General features: G+C 41.4%; 1 protein-coding gene across 1 annotated transcript; it reads right to left on the minus strand.

The window, feature by feature from the left end:
- Positions 1 to 572: 572 nt before the first annotated feature.
- Positions 573 to 15403, minus strand: LOC116045806 (carboxyl-terminal PDZ ligand of neuronal nitric oxide synthase protein-like). The gene is made up of 10 exons (XM_031293674.2): positions 14824 to 15403; positions 13856 to 13927; positions 11602 to 11694; positions 11449 to 11507; positions 11246 to 11354; positions 8963 to 9092; positions 8347 to 8474; positions 4646 to 4807; positions 3302 to 3470; positions 573 to 2801 (listed from the first exon to the last, which is right to left on the minus strand). The coding sequence occupies exons 1-10, from the start codon at positions 14926 to 14928 to the stop codon at positions 2299 to 2301; spliced, it is 1530 nt and encodes a 509-aa protein (XP_031149534.1). The 5' UTR covers positions 14929 to 15403; the 3' UTR covers positions 573 to 2298.
- Positions 15404 to 17812: the final 2409 nt, after the last annotated feature.

Genomic DNA, 17812 nt, shown 5'->3' on the forward strand with positions numbered 1-17812 from the left:
CTGCAGAGATCTGAGGAGCAGTTAACCATGGTCCTCATAAATCGACCGTGGCTTAAAATGCCAGCATAAAGAAAGCGGAAGGTAACGGACATCCGGCGGAATTTCCGGCAGCACCTGAACAATCCTGGAAGTGGAACGTTGTGGATATAGACTAGGCTAAAAAGACCAAACCTAGGGATACATTTCACACTGCATGTACTGTGAGACAATGTTTTATTGAATTAATTTTACCTGCAGAATACAAGAGGGGGCGAGCAGAATGACACTACAGACCATTTTTCATTATAATCAAGCAAACCAAAGTAGAGGCCGCATCCTGGAAGCCGCCCACTTTCTGTGTGAGCTGCAGCTGCACTAGTAGAGCTGCAGGGTGTTGTGGCTGGATGTGGGCAGGTAATGGCTGATATTCTTCATATTTTCCAGCTTATCTGCAGCGTTACATCAAGCTGCGGCTGTCCGTACACACAGTGAGCCTAATGGGAGATGACCCTGTTTAATGACCACAGCTGGTGTATATCTAATAATAAGAGAGAGACATCTTCCTCACAAAAGACCTCCCGCATACCATTTTCTCAACCAGTTATAAATACTAATGAGGAAAACATTTTGAAAAGGTCAGCCCAGGAACTGGTGCTGCTTATCATTACGTCAGAGACATATTTCTGGTTATTTCACCCATTGATGTATTTCAGCAATTAGTAACTTACGCTGAACATTTACCATGACACCAGACAGCATTTGAGAATAGAGCATGTAATTCCACAAGTGCATTTTGTTTAGTATATAATGTTTAGTACACTTCACTACACCTTGGAGAGAAATGACAGAGATATACAGAGAAATCTGGATACAGCAGATAGATTGTGAGTGCTGGATAGTGGGGAAGAGGTGACAAGCTTCAAGGAAAATAGGGGAGGAAGGTGGGTGAGGGAGAGAGATGGGGCCAGGAAGAGATTAATCGAATTTGGAAAGAGCTCACACGTCCCCAATTCAGTGATTCAGAGATCTGGCTCACAGTCAGCGAGGTGGAGCCAGTGTTACAGTTAGCCAGAAGAATATGAACGTGTCCAGGAGTCTTATACGCCTCCATCCATATCTGAATTGGTAGTACAGGACTTTGGTCTTCAGGTTTTTGTAATTGCATGCACACGCTGAGGAAGGGCGCTGCCCGAAACGTCCGTTGTGTGGCAATAAAAATATTAAATTGGAGTGCTGTGCTAGTAACTTTATTTATGATAGTTCCAGACTTTCCAAGGAATTCATCTGAAGGGTGGAACAACAGTGACGCAGCAGTTTATGGTTACTGCAGTACGGCATTAACAAATAATACTCAAAGTACTTTGTGGTTGCATTTTTAAGCAGCAGAGACAAGGTTGTAGCAGTGCGATGTTTTCCTCTGAGACACAGCATCACCTAATCAGAAAGTGTTCTTCAATAATATAAAATAGGATGAAGATTAGTATGAATAGAAAACTGTGAAATAAATCAGACCATGAAAGATGCATGCTCATTTTTTAAACCCATGTGTAATTACAGATTTATGTCATAGCAAGCACAGTAAGGTTTTAATTTTCACACTCCAAAAAATGCATTAGCATATTCAGACAGACTTGACAAATGGGTCTTTTCTCTACAGATCTTCACTGGGAAACAGCAAAGAAAATGACCACGTCCACGCCGGATGTGTCACAACTCCATAAACACAGACACAACCACAGTGTAACAAGTCCAGAGAGTCAGGGAACCAAAAGGATGTAAGGTACAGCAACCATCAAACTGACACGCACACAGTATGTAACACACACACACACACACACACACACACACACACACACACACACACACACACACACACACACACACACACACACACACACATACTAACAGACAGCAGAGATGGAGCCTGAAACACAACAGTGTTTATACTATCTGACAGTCCAAAGTTTGAATAAGTCTGCACTGTGCCAAATTCCAAACTATAAACACACCTGTTGTACCTTGTTTTGGAGCTACAATGGAGTTGAATTAAACATTAAGAACAAATCCATCAATTGATTATACTTTCTGCATCTCTGTTTCTATAAATAAATCTTGCACCACTCATACAATTGGGACATTTTCTCAGTGCACAGGAAGTAGCAAACCAAAACAGAACAGTGGTGCGTGAACGCTCTGTCGACAATGCAGTTTACTGATGTATTATATTGTTATGAAGTCCTTCAGATTCAGAATTTCAGCTGTTTCTCATTGGGGTGGTGTATACGTGCAATGTTGCCTTGAGCAGCTTTAAGAGCACCACTACACAGCCATCTCATCCCCTAAGCAGTCCGGCAGACTCTCTGCGTTCAGCACGTTAAAGAGTCGAGCGGCACCGTCAGACCCCACTCCCTCCCCCTGCCCCCAGCTGTCCCGGTCATCGCTCTCATCTGTGTTTGATTCATACTCCGACCCGATCCCTGACTCCCTAAACCGCAGCAGCTCCAGGGCTCCCAGGACCTGCTCCCCCAGCAGCGAGCTTTCATCCAGGGCTCCGTCGCTGGGAGTCTCCCCTGTGTCCTGGCTCTGCTCCTGGCTGTCCGGCCCGCGGGAGGTGAAGCGGAAGCACTCTAGACGAACTCCACTGCCGCTGAGCCCAAGATGGCTGGTGTCGGTGCCTGGAGAGCAGGGCCCGGGGACGGCGGAGACACAGGCACTGTCACTAATCTGGATCTGGGATTGAGCTGCAAAGGGACCCATAGATGAAGAAGAGCTGGGGGGCTTGGCGCGGAAAGTGATTTCTAGAAGACTGTCCTGGGATCCCACTAAGGAACGAAAAAAAATATCAAAAGAAGGATGTGTAAGATGAAACAAAGCATGGAGAAAATTGGTGGTTATCACATGTAAACAGAGATAGAAGACATGAGAAGAGAGGTTTGAGCAAAACCGATGAGATTATATGGAGAGGGATGGTGTCTGTGCTGACAGGATTTGATCATTCATGACTATACAGTAGCATATTGCCACTGGCTAAAGGCAGGGAGGGGAGAGCGGAGAGCGGTACTGAATCCTCTGAGAGGGCTGCCATGGCATAATTAATTGCATGCCAGAAGTAGAAAAGGAGCCATAACGACAGGAAAGCGACACTCAAAGAAAGTGATGAAGGGAAAAGAGAGGAAGGTAGAAAAGGATGACTTTATGACATAAATTAGTAGAGAAGAAAACATTGAAATGGAAGAATAGGAAGATTTGAGGCAACCAAACAAAATAAAATATATAATGTAAATGAGAGGAAAAAAAGCTAAAACTGCAGACTTCCACTTACTAGATGTTAAGTGGCCAGCAGATTTGAGCTCCAGTTCCTGGATCTGTTTGACCAGCAGGGAAATGTGTTGCAGCAGGTCGGTGTTCTGCTGCAGCAGCCTCTGCACTCTGGCCTGGGTTTCAGTCCGCGCACACACCTCCACCGACAGCTGCTCCTGAAGTACATGGACCTGGACAGGCCGACACACACACACACACACACACACACACACACACACACACACACACACACACACACACACACACACACACACACACACACACACACACACACACACTCACTCACTCACTAAGGATGCACACACAATTCTGGTATTGATAGGCAATTCCACAGTGGCTCCTAAGTTTAGAGTGTGCTGGGTCAAAAGTTTCACTTTTAGACAACTTTAAGGAAATATTTTTGTTACTCCAGAGACCATATTAGAAGAGACAGGCTGAAACCAGCACACATCAGCACTATGAATTAACTTTATGAATCAAATCCCTGTTAATGAGATTGGCTAATGCCAGCTGCAAACTCTAAAGCTTCAAGTCTTTAAAGGCCTTAAAACCCACGGCTCATGCATATTTAATTTGATGTGAAACTTTTCAAAAGTGTATGTAGTGGTTTAAAGGAATTAAAGAGGTGAGAATTTAATAACCCGAAATGCCTTGCCACGTCCTATTTAACACACCACTGATTGAAAATGGAAATAGCGCATCGCTCTATTATGTGGTTGAACATTTTGTGTCAAGCATCACAACGTTTTCCAATAATCTTAATTAGGGTATTTTGATGTACATTTTACGGTAATACCTCAAACCAACATGCTCTAAAAATTCAGTCAGTTTCAAATTTAGTCTTGTCTACAAGTAATATGTTTTTAGCCAGGCCAATAAACAACATTGCCAGGCGGCAGCCGCTGAAAGCTCGTCTGAAAGCCCCTTTAGTCTTGTTGATCTATCTTATGTGCACATAAGATCGATTTTTTGGGCATTTTTAGGCCTTTATCGACAGGACAGCTGAAGAAATGAAAGGGGAGACAGAGGGGGAACAACACACAGCAAAGGGCCGCAGGTCGGAGTCGAACCCGAGTAAACCCCTACATATGGGCGCCTGCTCTACCAACTGAGCCATCCAGGCACCTATGTGTACATTATGTTCTATACAGATATATTTAGAACTTATGTTGTAGTCTTAATTTTTTTTATTTTGATAAAAGGCGTTTCACTTGAATAAATTCATTAAACTGTAAACAATATATGGACCAAAGCTGCCATTAGGAGTTTCATCAGGAACAAAAAAAAAGAAAGAAATATATGTCATAGGTGTGGTTCCACAGGAAACAAGAATTGCCATCAGTACCTGCTCTGAAGCTGCCAGTGCTTGCTGTTCCTGCTGCTGCAGTTGTTTCTGGAGGAGCTGGACCTGGTGCTCTGTAGAGCAGGGAGCCTCTTTTGCCGACTGACCCGACACAGAGGCTCCAAGGATTGGGGAGCCCAGCAGGAGAGATGGGTCATCAGACACCTACAACAGAGATGGCAGTAAATTGGGCTCTACTACTTCTAACTGCATTAATAAGTTAATGAAAAGTACCTTTGATGTTTTCATTCCTTGGAATGCTCAGTCTTTTTTGCTGGAGTGATCACAGCCACCATAAACACATAGAAACATAAGCACCACCCGCAGAAATTCAACTCATTGTGAGAAATACAAGGAAAAAGACATCACAGTCCCAGACTTGATTGCTACGTCATCCTTGAACCGTGCAATGGAAAACCTCATGCATATTACCACTTTAAATAAAGTTAACAAAATATAATACATCACAGCGAGAGCTGTGGATGGGCTGTAAAGGAGATGGGGGGAAAAAGTTAAGTATAGGGTAGGAAAACCAATAATCCTAAATAATGGAGTAACAGTGGAAAGTAAAACATCATATGAAAGTGTGTGAGTAGTAACACATCTAAAGAAGTGGTTTAAAAACTGACAGTCTCTCTCTGCCAGTATGAGCTCCTTGGGGAGAGACAGAAAAGATACGCTGCACCGGCAGCAGCACGACTGTTGCCTTTCATTCAGATAGAAAAAATCCACAGATGGACCACCACTATATATCATCATTGCTGCTTGATGTTCAAGGCCTCCCGAGGACATTTTGTGATGCCTAGTTCCACCATTTAATGCAACTTCAGTTCCTGATTTGATTTTAAACATCTTCCAAAAATAACCTGCAACAGCACATAGATTTCCACTTGAATAACAGGTGGACTGTGAGGTGTGTGTATAAAGAAGAGCTTGGTCTTTGATTTTGAGGGGCTGACACCCAGGGGTGGAAGGAACAGATTGCATTTACTCTCATTACTTTAACAAAGCTGTTTGGTTTTTGGGTAGGCTGCTTGTACTTTTAAATACTATATTACTAGTAACTAGTAGACTTCGCGGTGCAAGACAATACAAGACTCGCATTCAGACAGGTGAGTACAACAAACGCGGCGTGTGATAGTTCTAACTCTAATAGTTTCAACGGTGCTAGGGAATGGAGCGTGTGTGTGTGTTTATGCATCTGTGTTGTTGTCTTAGTGATGTTTTATTCTACTGTAGATTCTATGAGAAGTGTCAGGCTATTCAATTTAAAAAGCCTAGTATTGTTTTTTGCACCGACTCTTGACATTACTGATATTTCAGACCTTTGAATCATTTTTCTGCTGTAAGTATCAGTTAAAAATGTAAACCCACAACACGACGGGGGCATTGGAAACAAGCTGTAAACACAAATGAGGTTTTCGAATTAAGCTTTTAATGTCTGTCCTCATATTTTATGACGTCATCACCCTAAAAAAGAACATTTTTTATTAAATCAACGTTATGAATAAAGCTTCAAATCTTAAAACTATTTGGTACAGCCATGCTAATATTTACCCACTGTACTTTTTATTACTCCTTTTAGCTCTGTTTTTGTCTCTACTCCCAATAAAAAACATATGGCTCTTTAGCTGCATAATTCTCCACTATGTTCACCAGCTAGTCACTACCTTTGTCTGTCTGCTGTTTGGTGCTGAGCAGGCACCGTAGAGTCATTCCCCCCCCCCCCTCTGAAAACAGCTGTCTACCAAAAACGAAGCTATGAGAGCAGTGAGCGTGAACCAAAACAGCAAAAATGGGGTCCATAAAACCAAAACAATGAGCTGAAAGATGCTAAACCGCTTCATAAGGCTAAGGGGAACTGCAGAGGGTCTATGGGTGTGTCATAATGAGCGACTCCTTTCACATACAGGTCGTCATTTGAGCCATTGCTAACACAAAGATATTGATTATAGCTTTAAATTGAGTTCTAATGTTCTAATGGAACACAAGCATGACAAATCAGTTATACTGTAGATTTTACTTTAATCATGTCAAAGACATTTCTGGTCTAAAATAGCATTTAATCTAGTTGTGGAGATAGTGTTTTAATGGGGATTGAATCAGCGGAATCTATAAATAAACCTACAGATTGAACCGATGGGCAGCTGTCCATACAGGAATTATGACTCACACCATTATGTTAGAGTGCTGCTGTGAGAAGAGCAACCATGAAGAAAATGACTTATCTGTGTTATATCTGAGATGGGAAATCAATATGGTAGACTGTCCTGTCAATAATGCTCGACTGTGAAGGACACTTGACCGTCAGATGAGATTACACACAGGAGAGGGGAAAACTGCATGTAAGATCTGGACATATGAAATACTGCTGTTTGATTGTGGCAAAGTTGTATCAAATAATGAAATAATAAAGCTAATTTTCTTGTTTTCAGGTAACCATGTTATTAGATGTAATATCCATTTAATTCAAACCAATTAGCTCCTCGCCAACACAACACTATTAAGCTGACAGTGCCACAGAGACTTGGTTGGAAAATGAGCTGACAAATATCAGAGAGCATAGCCGCTTGTTCGACATCTCAGGATTCAGAGCGACGCCAGAAAGCCTTGCTATGTTTTCATTAATAAACCATATGATCACATCAATATTGATGTGGCGCATTTCTTCACAAATAAGCCTTAAAGATGCCGTTGCCCACTGTATATGCTTGTTTTCTGATCGTCATACAGCTCGTTATGAGGCCAAACTTTCCCCATGACCCTCTCTGTGAGCTGCGCCTCCCAGAAGGATTTATGTAAATGCAACAGGGAAAAAGAGATTGATCTAATAAGTTGTTTGTGTCGTGTCTGTGTGGAAGAGGGAAAGCATTTCAGTAGCAGGACTAATGGGCGTTAAAAGTTACTTAAGGAATTTAATTTTAGCAGAGCTGAAACAGTTAGTCAATGAATCGATGAGATGATTGACAGAAATGTAATCGATAAGTCATTTAAGGGAGACTCCAGGGATTCATCAGATATCCTGACTTTTAGTGCCTAGTATGGGTCAAACTCTGAAAAAAAATTCTGGATCCTACATTTCCCATGATGCAACTTGAAAGCATCTTTCATTAGACCCTCTCTGCTACCCTGATGACATCACTATGTTGCATCAGGGTTATTTTCTCAAACTTTGGAGCTCTCCTTCCAGAGCCACAGAAGGCATTACACAATTATTATTACTGTATACAACTGTTTGTCTGACTAGTACTCCTCATGATGAGTAAATTAAACATGATGTGTAAAATTGGTGGAATGCTATTTAAGTCATTTTAAACACAAATATGAATATTTGCTGTTTTATTAGTCTTATATGGAAGTAAATAGAAGATGTTTGGCTTTTGGGACTGTTGGTCGCACAAACAAGTGATTTGAAAAAGTTATGTTGAGTTTTGGGAAATTGCGAGGAGCATTTTTCACTATCTTCCTCCACTTTCTAGACTAAATGATCAACTGATTAATTAAGAAAATGAATGGCAGATTGATAATGATAATTGGTAATTAAAATGTGTTAGTTGCAGCACTATATTTTAGCTGAGTGGAAACATTGCAGGGTTGTCTTCATCTCTGCAATGTACAAAAATCCCTGTGTTTCTAACAGAGTGAGAAAATAGCAGGGCTTTGTGTAATCGACACCAAAATGATCAAGGACTTCTGTACTCTACCTTGTCATTGTTACCGAGGGCCTCGTCCTTTTTACTCTTCTCCAGGTCTGATGAGGAGACACACTCAATGCTCTCCTCTGTAGTGGCTTCAAGCTCGGTCTCCTCTGACAATGCAAACCTCTTCTTTGCTGCAGAGGGAGCAGATACATATAAAGGGGTGGGGGGACTTGCATGCAATTTTTACTTTGAGCTTTATAGTTTGCAACCTATCTAGAGGCAGTGACAGCAGCAGCAGCAGGCGAAGAGCTGGCAGAAGCCCACACACAAGCAAGGTCTTTGACCAATGGCTTGCCCGACTTACCAAAACTCATCTGCAGCTGCAGCAGGGCAAGTGGCTGAAAAAAAATTGGCAGTGGTGGATAATGACATCTTTTCTCAAAGAGATGTGCTTGTTTCTGCAGGCGCTCAGGTGTTTTGTTTGTGAGAGAAAAAAAGCAAGAGGGAGAGAAGAGAAGGCCTGGGAGTTTATGTGTTGTTGTGTGAGGAAAAGAAAGAAAATTGAGTTTGTGTGTGAGACAGAAGGAGAATGGGATGGAGAGAGACAAAGACAGGAGGGAGAAGAAGAAGGGATTTGTGGATGCACTTTTGTGTGTGTTTGTGTGTAGGTGTGAGTCACCTGGCACTGCCTCTGATTCCTCTGCCTTCCCCTCCTCATCCTCCTGATCATCGCTTTTCTGCTGCAGGGTCAGCTGGTGACACACATCGAACGCCTGACCCACTGTCCGCACGATCCTCATGGCCTGAGACTGCAAAGGAGGACACAGAAAAAAAGTGTGTGTTGGGGTGTTGAGAGCAGGGGCACAGTACGGGAGGGTGCATAAATGAAGGGGCACAGTAGGGGCGAAAATGAAATGCCAGAAGAGTTGCGCAGGAAGAAAAGTGAATGGATGAGCGTGTGTGTGCACATGCAAAGAGAAAGAAAGTGAAAAATAGTAGCAGGAAGAAAATGGGGAATAGGGAGACAGAATGGGAGGTTAAAGATGAAGACAGAGGGAAACAGGAGGAGAGAAAGAGACCAAATTAAAGTCGAAGATATCACGAGCACAAAGAATCAGCTACTTGTCCTTGTTTATCTGCTCTGCATACATTCTGCTGTCATAGTGATGGATTGTTCTATTTCAGAGTCACATAACTTTTAATGCAGAGCGAGTGAAGATAAAGTTTGTTGTTATCGCAGGAGGCTCAGGTGTGTCATCATCATCAGGTCAACAATCAGAGACAGTACCTTTACTTTAAATTACACATTACACAACATACACATTTTCCCACCAAAATGAGAGAAAGCAGCAAAAAAAGAAAGCAGTTCAATCAAGTGAAATTGCAAAATAACACAGGGATGAAATTGATTTATGAAATTACATTTTGCTCCATCAATTCAAAATTGAATTTTTTTTTGAAATTGTCAAGTTAAACAAACAGCCCTCCCAAGGCCAAACACAAAAGGCTCTGTTGGTACTCTGAGCTGACATCTAAGCCCTGCTGGGCAGCAACATGCCGTGATGAAAATAACTCAAATCTCCTTTTATCAGCTGGTCCATCTCCTCCTACTCAGCACACATGCTTGGTCTGCAGCACCCAGATAAGGCTCTGCGGCCCTGGGGAGGTAGTCAGGCACCACTTTTTGCCTATCCCTAACATTATGGTGGGTGTTCAGTCGGCAGTGGTGAAAATGTCTTTAAGCAGCTGAGTAAAAAAGCCTGTCTTCTTTTCTTTATCCTCACCAGGATGATTAGTATTCAGCTTCACTAAGTCACTGTCAGTCTGGTATCCATGGTGAAGGGATGGGAATCAACCTGACTGATGCTCTGTCTTTGTCATGGAGGGAAAGAATGTATCTGCTTGATATGCTGATATGTGGAGATTCATAAGCATTTTAGCACAATTCTCAGAATAATTGGCCATATGTGAGGTCCAACAGGACAATACATCATGAGACAATGGGCATAATATCATCATTAGAAGCTATGTGCAGAGCATGCAGGGGAAAACAAAATGCAATTATTGACTTGCTGTGGTTCCTGAAAGGATGCATCTGGAGATTTTTTGTAATTTTCAACAAATCCATGATAATACCAAAACCAACAATGTGTTTGTCCATCTCTCAATACTAAGTTTGCAACCTCCCCCCACCTGTTCTGTTGCTCTCAGTACAAAAGAACTTTCATTCTTACTGAAGACGTACATTGTTACAGGAATAGTTTGACATTTTGGGAAACATGCTTATGATTTCTTGGCGTGAGTTAGATGATGAGATTGATACCACTCTCGTGTCTGTTTGGTTAATAAAGCTACCGCCAGCAGCCAGTTAGCTTAGCTTAGCACAAAGAAAAACAAACAGTGGTAAACAGCTAGCCTGTCCAAAAGGTGCACATCTAAAGCTCACTTATTATATTTTAAAGGTTACCATTTTGTAAAAAGTGAGATTTCCATTTTCTTTTTTTATTATAAAGCAGGTCGACATGCTATATAAAATGTTCAATCCACAGAGAAATGCACACAGCCTGTATTCAGAAACTGTGCCTTCAACTGAGCCATCAGGATTTCTGTACAGTTGTGATGTCACAACTTTACTATATATAGGTATAAAGTGCTGCTACAGTGTCGTTACAGTCATTCCCCGGCTGCAATGATGGTGCAGAGAGAGCAGATGCAGAAGACCTAAAAAAAAGGCTGACCAATCAGAGCAGACAGGGCTTTTTCGAGGTTCATACTCAAAAGTATGATCCTGAGAATTAGCATAATATGGGACCTTTAAGTATAATTTCATAAAATAGCTGTGCACAGAGGAAAAAGATACATCATTTGGTATTTTCATTGGATTTGTTGATGATAAGAAAAATATGTAATATCACCAGACTTGTCTGTTAAGCATTTTCAGTTTAGCGGGAATCAAACCTACTTTCCTCTTCGACTTGAACACATTGCAGCGGAAAATGTTGCTCTGGCCATCTCTCGCTATATAACTGAAGATCTTCAAGTCTTGGGCATCATGTGAGACATAGAAAATCCTGTTAAAAGGAAGACAAACGTCAATATTTCATTGAGTTGGTTACAAGCTGACTGGTTATTTGGCTTTGATTTAATACCATCAGGAGGGCCTACCTGTAGATGGGATCCTGCGTCACCAAGATCGTATTCTCATCCCATGACCACCCTTTTCTCTGTTACAACACAAAAACACATGGGTTGACAAGTGACAGAGGTGAAAAGACAAAAAGATATAATTCAAATAAAGTCACATTTTACAAGACTGACCTTCCTCCTTTTGAGCAAAATCACTTTGACAAAATCAGTGGATATAACAATGTTGACCTTCTTTTTCTTTATATTCTTCAGTTTGAATTCATACTGTGAAGGAAAATGATATTTAAATCAACATTCAAGGTTGGCAAAAAAAAAGTAATCCAAAAGTGAACTCAAACCAAATAGATTATTATGAGGTGTGACTAGAATTCAATATCACATGGACCTGCTGAGATGGAGCTCTTTACACAAGATAAATGATATATTGGAACAGAGGTAAGGAATCATGCAGACAGGAGGATATTTCTGAATTTTTTACAATCTTCTTCTTAGGGGAAATGTGAGGTTGAGTAAACACTGTCAGTTTCTATTCCTAGGAGCTGTTTAAGCTTTCAAAGGCAGACTTCCCAGAGGGAGGCCGACATTTGTGGGACACTTTCATCCCTCTCCGTGATTACTGCTTGATGCTGTACTCTCTGCCTCCACTGCAGGCTCCGTATAACAGGGCCCAGAGATCTAAGAACAACCAGTATTTATCTGAAATAACGCGCCTTGCTTTGAAACAACAACAACAACAACGTCCAACATCAGATGATTAATTGATCAAATGAAGATTATTTTCATCAGGATTGGAACTGTCTTCTCATTCTTATATTGACTTTTCATATCAAAAAAGAAATCTCACAGGATAATTATTACAAACATAGCAAGTCATATGGTGATTTGAGCCCTGTTGAATCTGGAGCACTATAAGCTTGTCTGAGCTGTGTCATACCCAGGAGAAAAGTGCCTTATTAGAAGATTCAATGGGCGCTTATTCCTGGTCATACACTCTTATCTAGTTCATCTGTCTTATTGTTGTGTGGGAGGTTTCCTCCATTGTAGATGCTCAGGTGAAGGACACAACTCCCACAATGTGTGCAGCCTCATGTAAACTGGGACAAAAGGACCATCTATCTCCAAACACACTGCTGTCGGAGGGCGATGAAGTGCAACACAGGAGGTGTTCGTGCTAAATTTTCATGCATATCACTCAGCTACCACTCCCAAGCACAACCAATGCTCTACAGGTTGTGTACACTCACCTCTCATCTTATCTTTAAGCCACTGCGAGTGTTTTAAGGACAAGTCAGCTTTTGAATATTCAGAGTCCGTCCCCCGCAGGAGCAGAGACTGTTAATTACTGAGCCATTACAGCGCTCACAAAGAGTACAGACTCTTTTACCGACTTGCTTTTATGCTATCAACCTTAATCTCGCCCACGTTTAATATCATACTGTTGTATTGTATTCATATTTACATACTATTTGTCTCTTAATGCATTTTCTTTTGTTCTATTTTTTCATCTCCTTCCATTTATTATATTTGCATTGAAGGCTTGCAAAAAAGCATTTTGCAAACTCTGCTTTTAGATAAGAGCTACATAACATAAAATACATTTTAATAAAATTGATTTGTTTAAGGACAGATAAAAAAGGTACATTACAGAGATTTGGCCAGCAAGGGTTTTAGCAGCCATACCTTGTACATTGTGTGTGTATATTGTTTTCATCTGATCTGCTATATCAAAAGCTCTTTTATAATGCATTATGAGAAAAACTGTAAAAATCCCAAATCATTGAGATCCGTGAATGATATGTTAAGGGAGGAAACTCAAACATACAGCATCACTAAATTTCTGCCAGTACAATCAAATGGCCATTATACTGCACTGTACATGAGGGATCAGGATTAAGTGCGTCTGGATGTCACTGAGGATGTGACTGACCTCTGGTTGACTCAATAACTTGGTTGTTAGATTAGATCCAACAGCTGACAAGCAGCTAAATCCTCTCTGTAACACTGCAGTGCTGTGTGTAATGACAAGGCATCGTCTGTGTTTCCGGTGGCCTTGTTTGTTCTAAAGGGTGGCTCGAGAGATGTTGGTTTCATTTATAAACCTGCACCCCGTATCTCTCCTCAGCCATAAAATCGGTGCTGCCCTACGAATCCTGCCGTGATTTACACTGCTTCTGACAGGCCACTGAATCTGCCGAGTGTGTAGTTTTACGCAGACTAGTGATTTATGTGTAAGAAGGATGATGAGGAGAGTAAAGATCCTCTGAGCACCGTGCACAAGGTGAGACATAAAACACAGGAGAGAGAGAGAGTTAATGTGCATGCACCAGCATCAATTCCAGGGTCATTGTTAATATGTTTAGACTGCTGTCACAAGGGTCAAGTTCAGCGGTCTGGTTCAGTGACGTCACATATTTAAGTTTCTTACTCGGATTCTTCTCATAGCAGCGACTATCTCCATCCGGCTGCCGGGGCGACCCACCTCCAAACTGCCAATGTACTGCAAAATGTCAGAAAAAGGTTTAAAGATTGACAGTTTAAGGGAATGAATACCACTGACTACCTGGGGATAAGCCTGGGCTGGCAGATTGTTGATTACCATTATAGTTTTGACAGCTTTTCATACATTTTTGGAAATATTCCTCCTCTATGAATACATCATTACATGTTAGAGCTGCAACGATTAGTCGATCAGTAGAGCCACAAGAAAATGTATTCACTTTTTTGATCAGTTGCCAGTTTTCCATCAAAAGTATCAAATATTTGATGGTTCCAGCCTCTCAAAATTAAGAAATTGTCTGCTTTCCCTTGTCTTGCATCATGGTAAATTGAATATTTTGGGTTTTGGACTGTTGAAAACAAAACATTTGATGCGATCACTTTGGTCTAGAGGAAATAGTGATGGGAATTTATCACAGTTTTCTGATGTTTTATAGACCAAACAATTACTTGATTAATCAGTAATGAAATTGCCATGAGTTAGTTGCAGCCCTATAAAACTCAGACTGATTTTGTTGGGTGCCAGAAACCAAAGACAGAAATGTAAAAAGGCTCTTATTGTTCTGCACTCATCAAAATTGTCAACAATATATAACCGCAATGATGTCAGCATTCATCAAGTCATCAGTTAAAGCAACACTTCTCCATGCATGTAAGGTAAAAAATGATAAAATCACAAACATTTCAAAGTGATGCAAAGTGGACAAAAATCTAAAATGTTATATTGCCAATAGACACCATCAACATCACATAAACCCATGGATGAAAATGTATGCTTGTTGTTACAGTAGCAGTGACATCAATAGCCCTCATTTCATTGTTTGACACATACAGTGATGATGACCACATGCTCTCATTCCTGCCACCCAGAAAGTATCTGTTGCAGAAGGTCCTTACCTTTGCCTCAAAGCAGACCCCATGCTTAAACACCTCGTCGTTGTGCATGGGGAGCCTCAAATCGTGCGCGTCATCCACTAAATTGTACTTGGTTACCCCTGGCATCGCTTTAATGATTGCTGACTTGCTCCCGACTCCCGTTTTACGACAGCGCTAGTGTACCTGCAGATATGCGCATCTCCTCCGGCGCTGCTCCCTCCGCACTCTCTCCGTCACTCCGGAGGTCATCCGGGTTGAGGCGCACCGGTCGCGACGGATTGGTCGATTGATGGATTCAATTAACGCGCTGATCGGTGATCGGTGTGTGCACTTACTGACCCCCTCACTCTGGTCTGAGACACGACGAAGAAACAGTACACACTGCGGCCACCGCCGGGGTCCCCAATGACGCACAAATCTCACCACATGACTGTTATTTCCTCGAAGCTCCGCGGCATCAATCTGCACTAATTCATCACAGTGAGAGATCAATATTCAGAAGCAGTGGGCGCTTATTAGCCATGACACTGGCTGTAAGCTCTAACAGATGAAGACAGACTCCGCTTGTAAAGACTCTATCAGCAGATACAGCTGGTGTTTGGTTGTGTGACATCTAGTGGCATCACAGGGAACAAACAATCTCCCAAATCACTGACTCCCAGTGGTTTCCAGGAGCCCCCAGAGGACCTTGAAGGGCTCCTGGTTCCCTCTTACAATACGAGGATTATTGTAGCCATTTATTTAAGTGCAATTTACCATAGGTAGACATAAAATGTTTCTCAGACAAAACAATGAATGAAACGGGCATAATTGCTCCTGTAATTAGCTGACACATGCTTTATAACCTGGTGAAGCACATGAAGGCACACTCTGAGGTGTTAGTGGATTATTATTTCCTGGTTGCCACATGCAGTCTTCTTCTATAGATCCATTTGTGTGGAATTATCAAGAAGCAGAGCGGAAACCTCTTCCAGGTCATATTATATTAAAAGCTGCCCAAAGGTAACTTTGCAATTTAGATAAAGATACAATATAGTTTGCTGAAGGGGCATGTTTGGGGGACAGATGAATTTTAATCCCTGCTTTTTTTTAATACCTTTTATACCTGCATTTTCACTTGCTCTGCACTTTTAAGTGCAGAGACAGATTTGTTGAAGCATACTGTATTTTACTGTCATGTTTACTTGGCTTTTGTCACAAGAAAAATGCAGCTCTTTTTCTTTTGGATTTCTTTGTCCGTGTCATTTTAACGGCTTAACTGACATCAGATTTTGATTAGCCTATATATATTATATAATAAGGTTTTGGTGACATGGGGGCAGCGGGAACGGTAATTAAACACAACACTGACATATTATCACATTTTAAAGCAGATATAGGCCTTATTGATATGTTTCTAATAAATGTATCAAAAGGCAATATAAACAATGTGACAATGTGAACGGAGTCACTTGTAGGGATGAACCTACAGAGAAATATCACCATAATCTGCAGCTCCCTTCGGCTTTGGACAACCGCAGCAGGCAGCTGTTTTCAGTGACACTGACAGTGGGTTTTAGGTCTTTTTTTTTAGGTCAGTGGGCCACTGTACACTATCTGCTCTTCACTAAACAGCAGGCAGACACAGGTAGCGACTAGCTGGTGAATATAGTGGAGCATTTACCAGCCAAAGAGCCACATAGTTCCCTCAGGAGTTTCTGCTGACCCCCAGTGGCCAAAAAAAGGAAAGAAAAAAAATTGGTTATTGCAGGTTTAATGTTATGATGAACTTGTACGCAAACAGTTGCCTATTCACACATCCAGCAGAGATGGAGCAACATTGGCATATGTTTGAAATCGTGTTTGTTTCCACCTGATGAATGTAAGTCCAATACCCAGTCTCCTTGCAGCTCTGTTTGGCTCTCTGTCAAATCCTGAGGGGAATATCTGGGTCTTTAGCTGCAAAATGTTCCAATATGTTCACTTTTACCAGCTAGTTGCTAACTTTGTTTGTCTGCGGTTTGGTGCTGAGCAGGTAGTGTAGGCCACAGTAAGGTGTTTTTGTTGGTGAAAACAGCTGACTGCTGTGGCTAGAAAAGAAGCCGATGAGAGCAGTGAGACTGGACCAAACGGTGAATTGAAAGATACTAAGACGCACTGTACTGAGGAGAACTGCAGAGTTGGGTACTTATTACCTGTGGGTTTGTCACTGTGAGCGACACTTTTTACATATAGTCATTTGATCCATTGTTGGTATGATGATTTTATTATAGCAGTCTTTCACATTGACCACTATTTTCTTCAATAATCACATACCCTTGGCATTTTACTTTAGGCCCCCTGTTGAGGTACAGGGCAATATGAGTATTTCAGCCACAGACAGAAGGTAAGTTTTCCCCCTTCAAATCTGAAGTGAAACCTACACCTTTGTTTTCCTCTCACCTGTCAATATAACACGTTGTTCTGTTTTTTGATCAAACTTCATTCATGCCATCTGTCCAGCAGGTGGCAACAGAGTTCTTTGCATTTTACAGGAGATAATGCACATAACAGCAAAAGACCAAGCAGAAGAGACAAAGTCAAATATCCACTTTTATATATGCAGTGTGCTATTTTTTTATTCTCCATGTCCTTTATCGTTTTGTACAGCTTGTCTTTCGTTGACCTGTGTCAGGAACCACTCAGTCTGATTGTTGCACTCTCCGCCTCAGTGTAAAGCACAGAGAGACGCCATTAAGGTCCAAATGAACAAAGTGCTCTGTCACTTCACAAAATCACCCCCATCACTTTTTATATTCACTGTTTTCTTAGGACAAAATGTACTCTGAGTTCATACTTGGAACTGAACAGAAATACAGTGTTCAGTGCTTTAGAACTTTTTCTGGAAATGGTCCATAGGCGGAATTTACGAGGGTCATCAAAACTGGCCAGTGCAACCCCTTCAAATATCTTATTATAATTTCCTTTACATAAATAAAGACATTTACACCATAACTTGATGATGAAACGGCACAAATAGTTGCAAAAAAAA

The sequence above is a fragment of the Sander lucioperca genome, chromosome 9 (genome assembly GCF_008315115.2).
Source record: "Sander lucioperca isolate FBNREF2018 chromosome 9, SLUC_FBN_1.2, whole genome shotgun sequence".
NCBI classification, from domain to species: domain Eukaryota; kingdom Metazoa; phylum Chordata; class Actinopteri; order Perciformes; family Percidae; genus Sander; species Sander lucioperca.

Excerpts from the sequence above, each read along its gene's own strand:
- LOC116045806 (XM_031293674.2), bottom strand. The coding sequence starts at position 14,928 with ATGCCAGGGGTAACCAAGTACAATTTAGTGGATGACGCGCACGATTTG. Across the intron at positions 11,695-13,855 it reads CTGCTATGAGAAGAATCCGA|TATGAATTCAAACTGAAGAA; the intron begins GTAAGAAACTTA and ends TTTCCTTCACAG. Across the intron at positions 9,093-11,245 it reads TGTTCAAGTCGAAGAGGAAA|TCTCAGGCCATGAGGATCGT; the intron begins GTAGGTTTGATT and ends CCTCCTTTGCAG.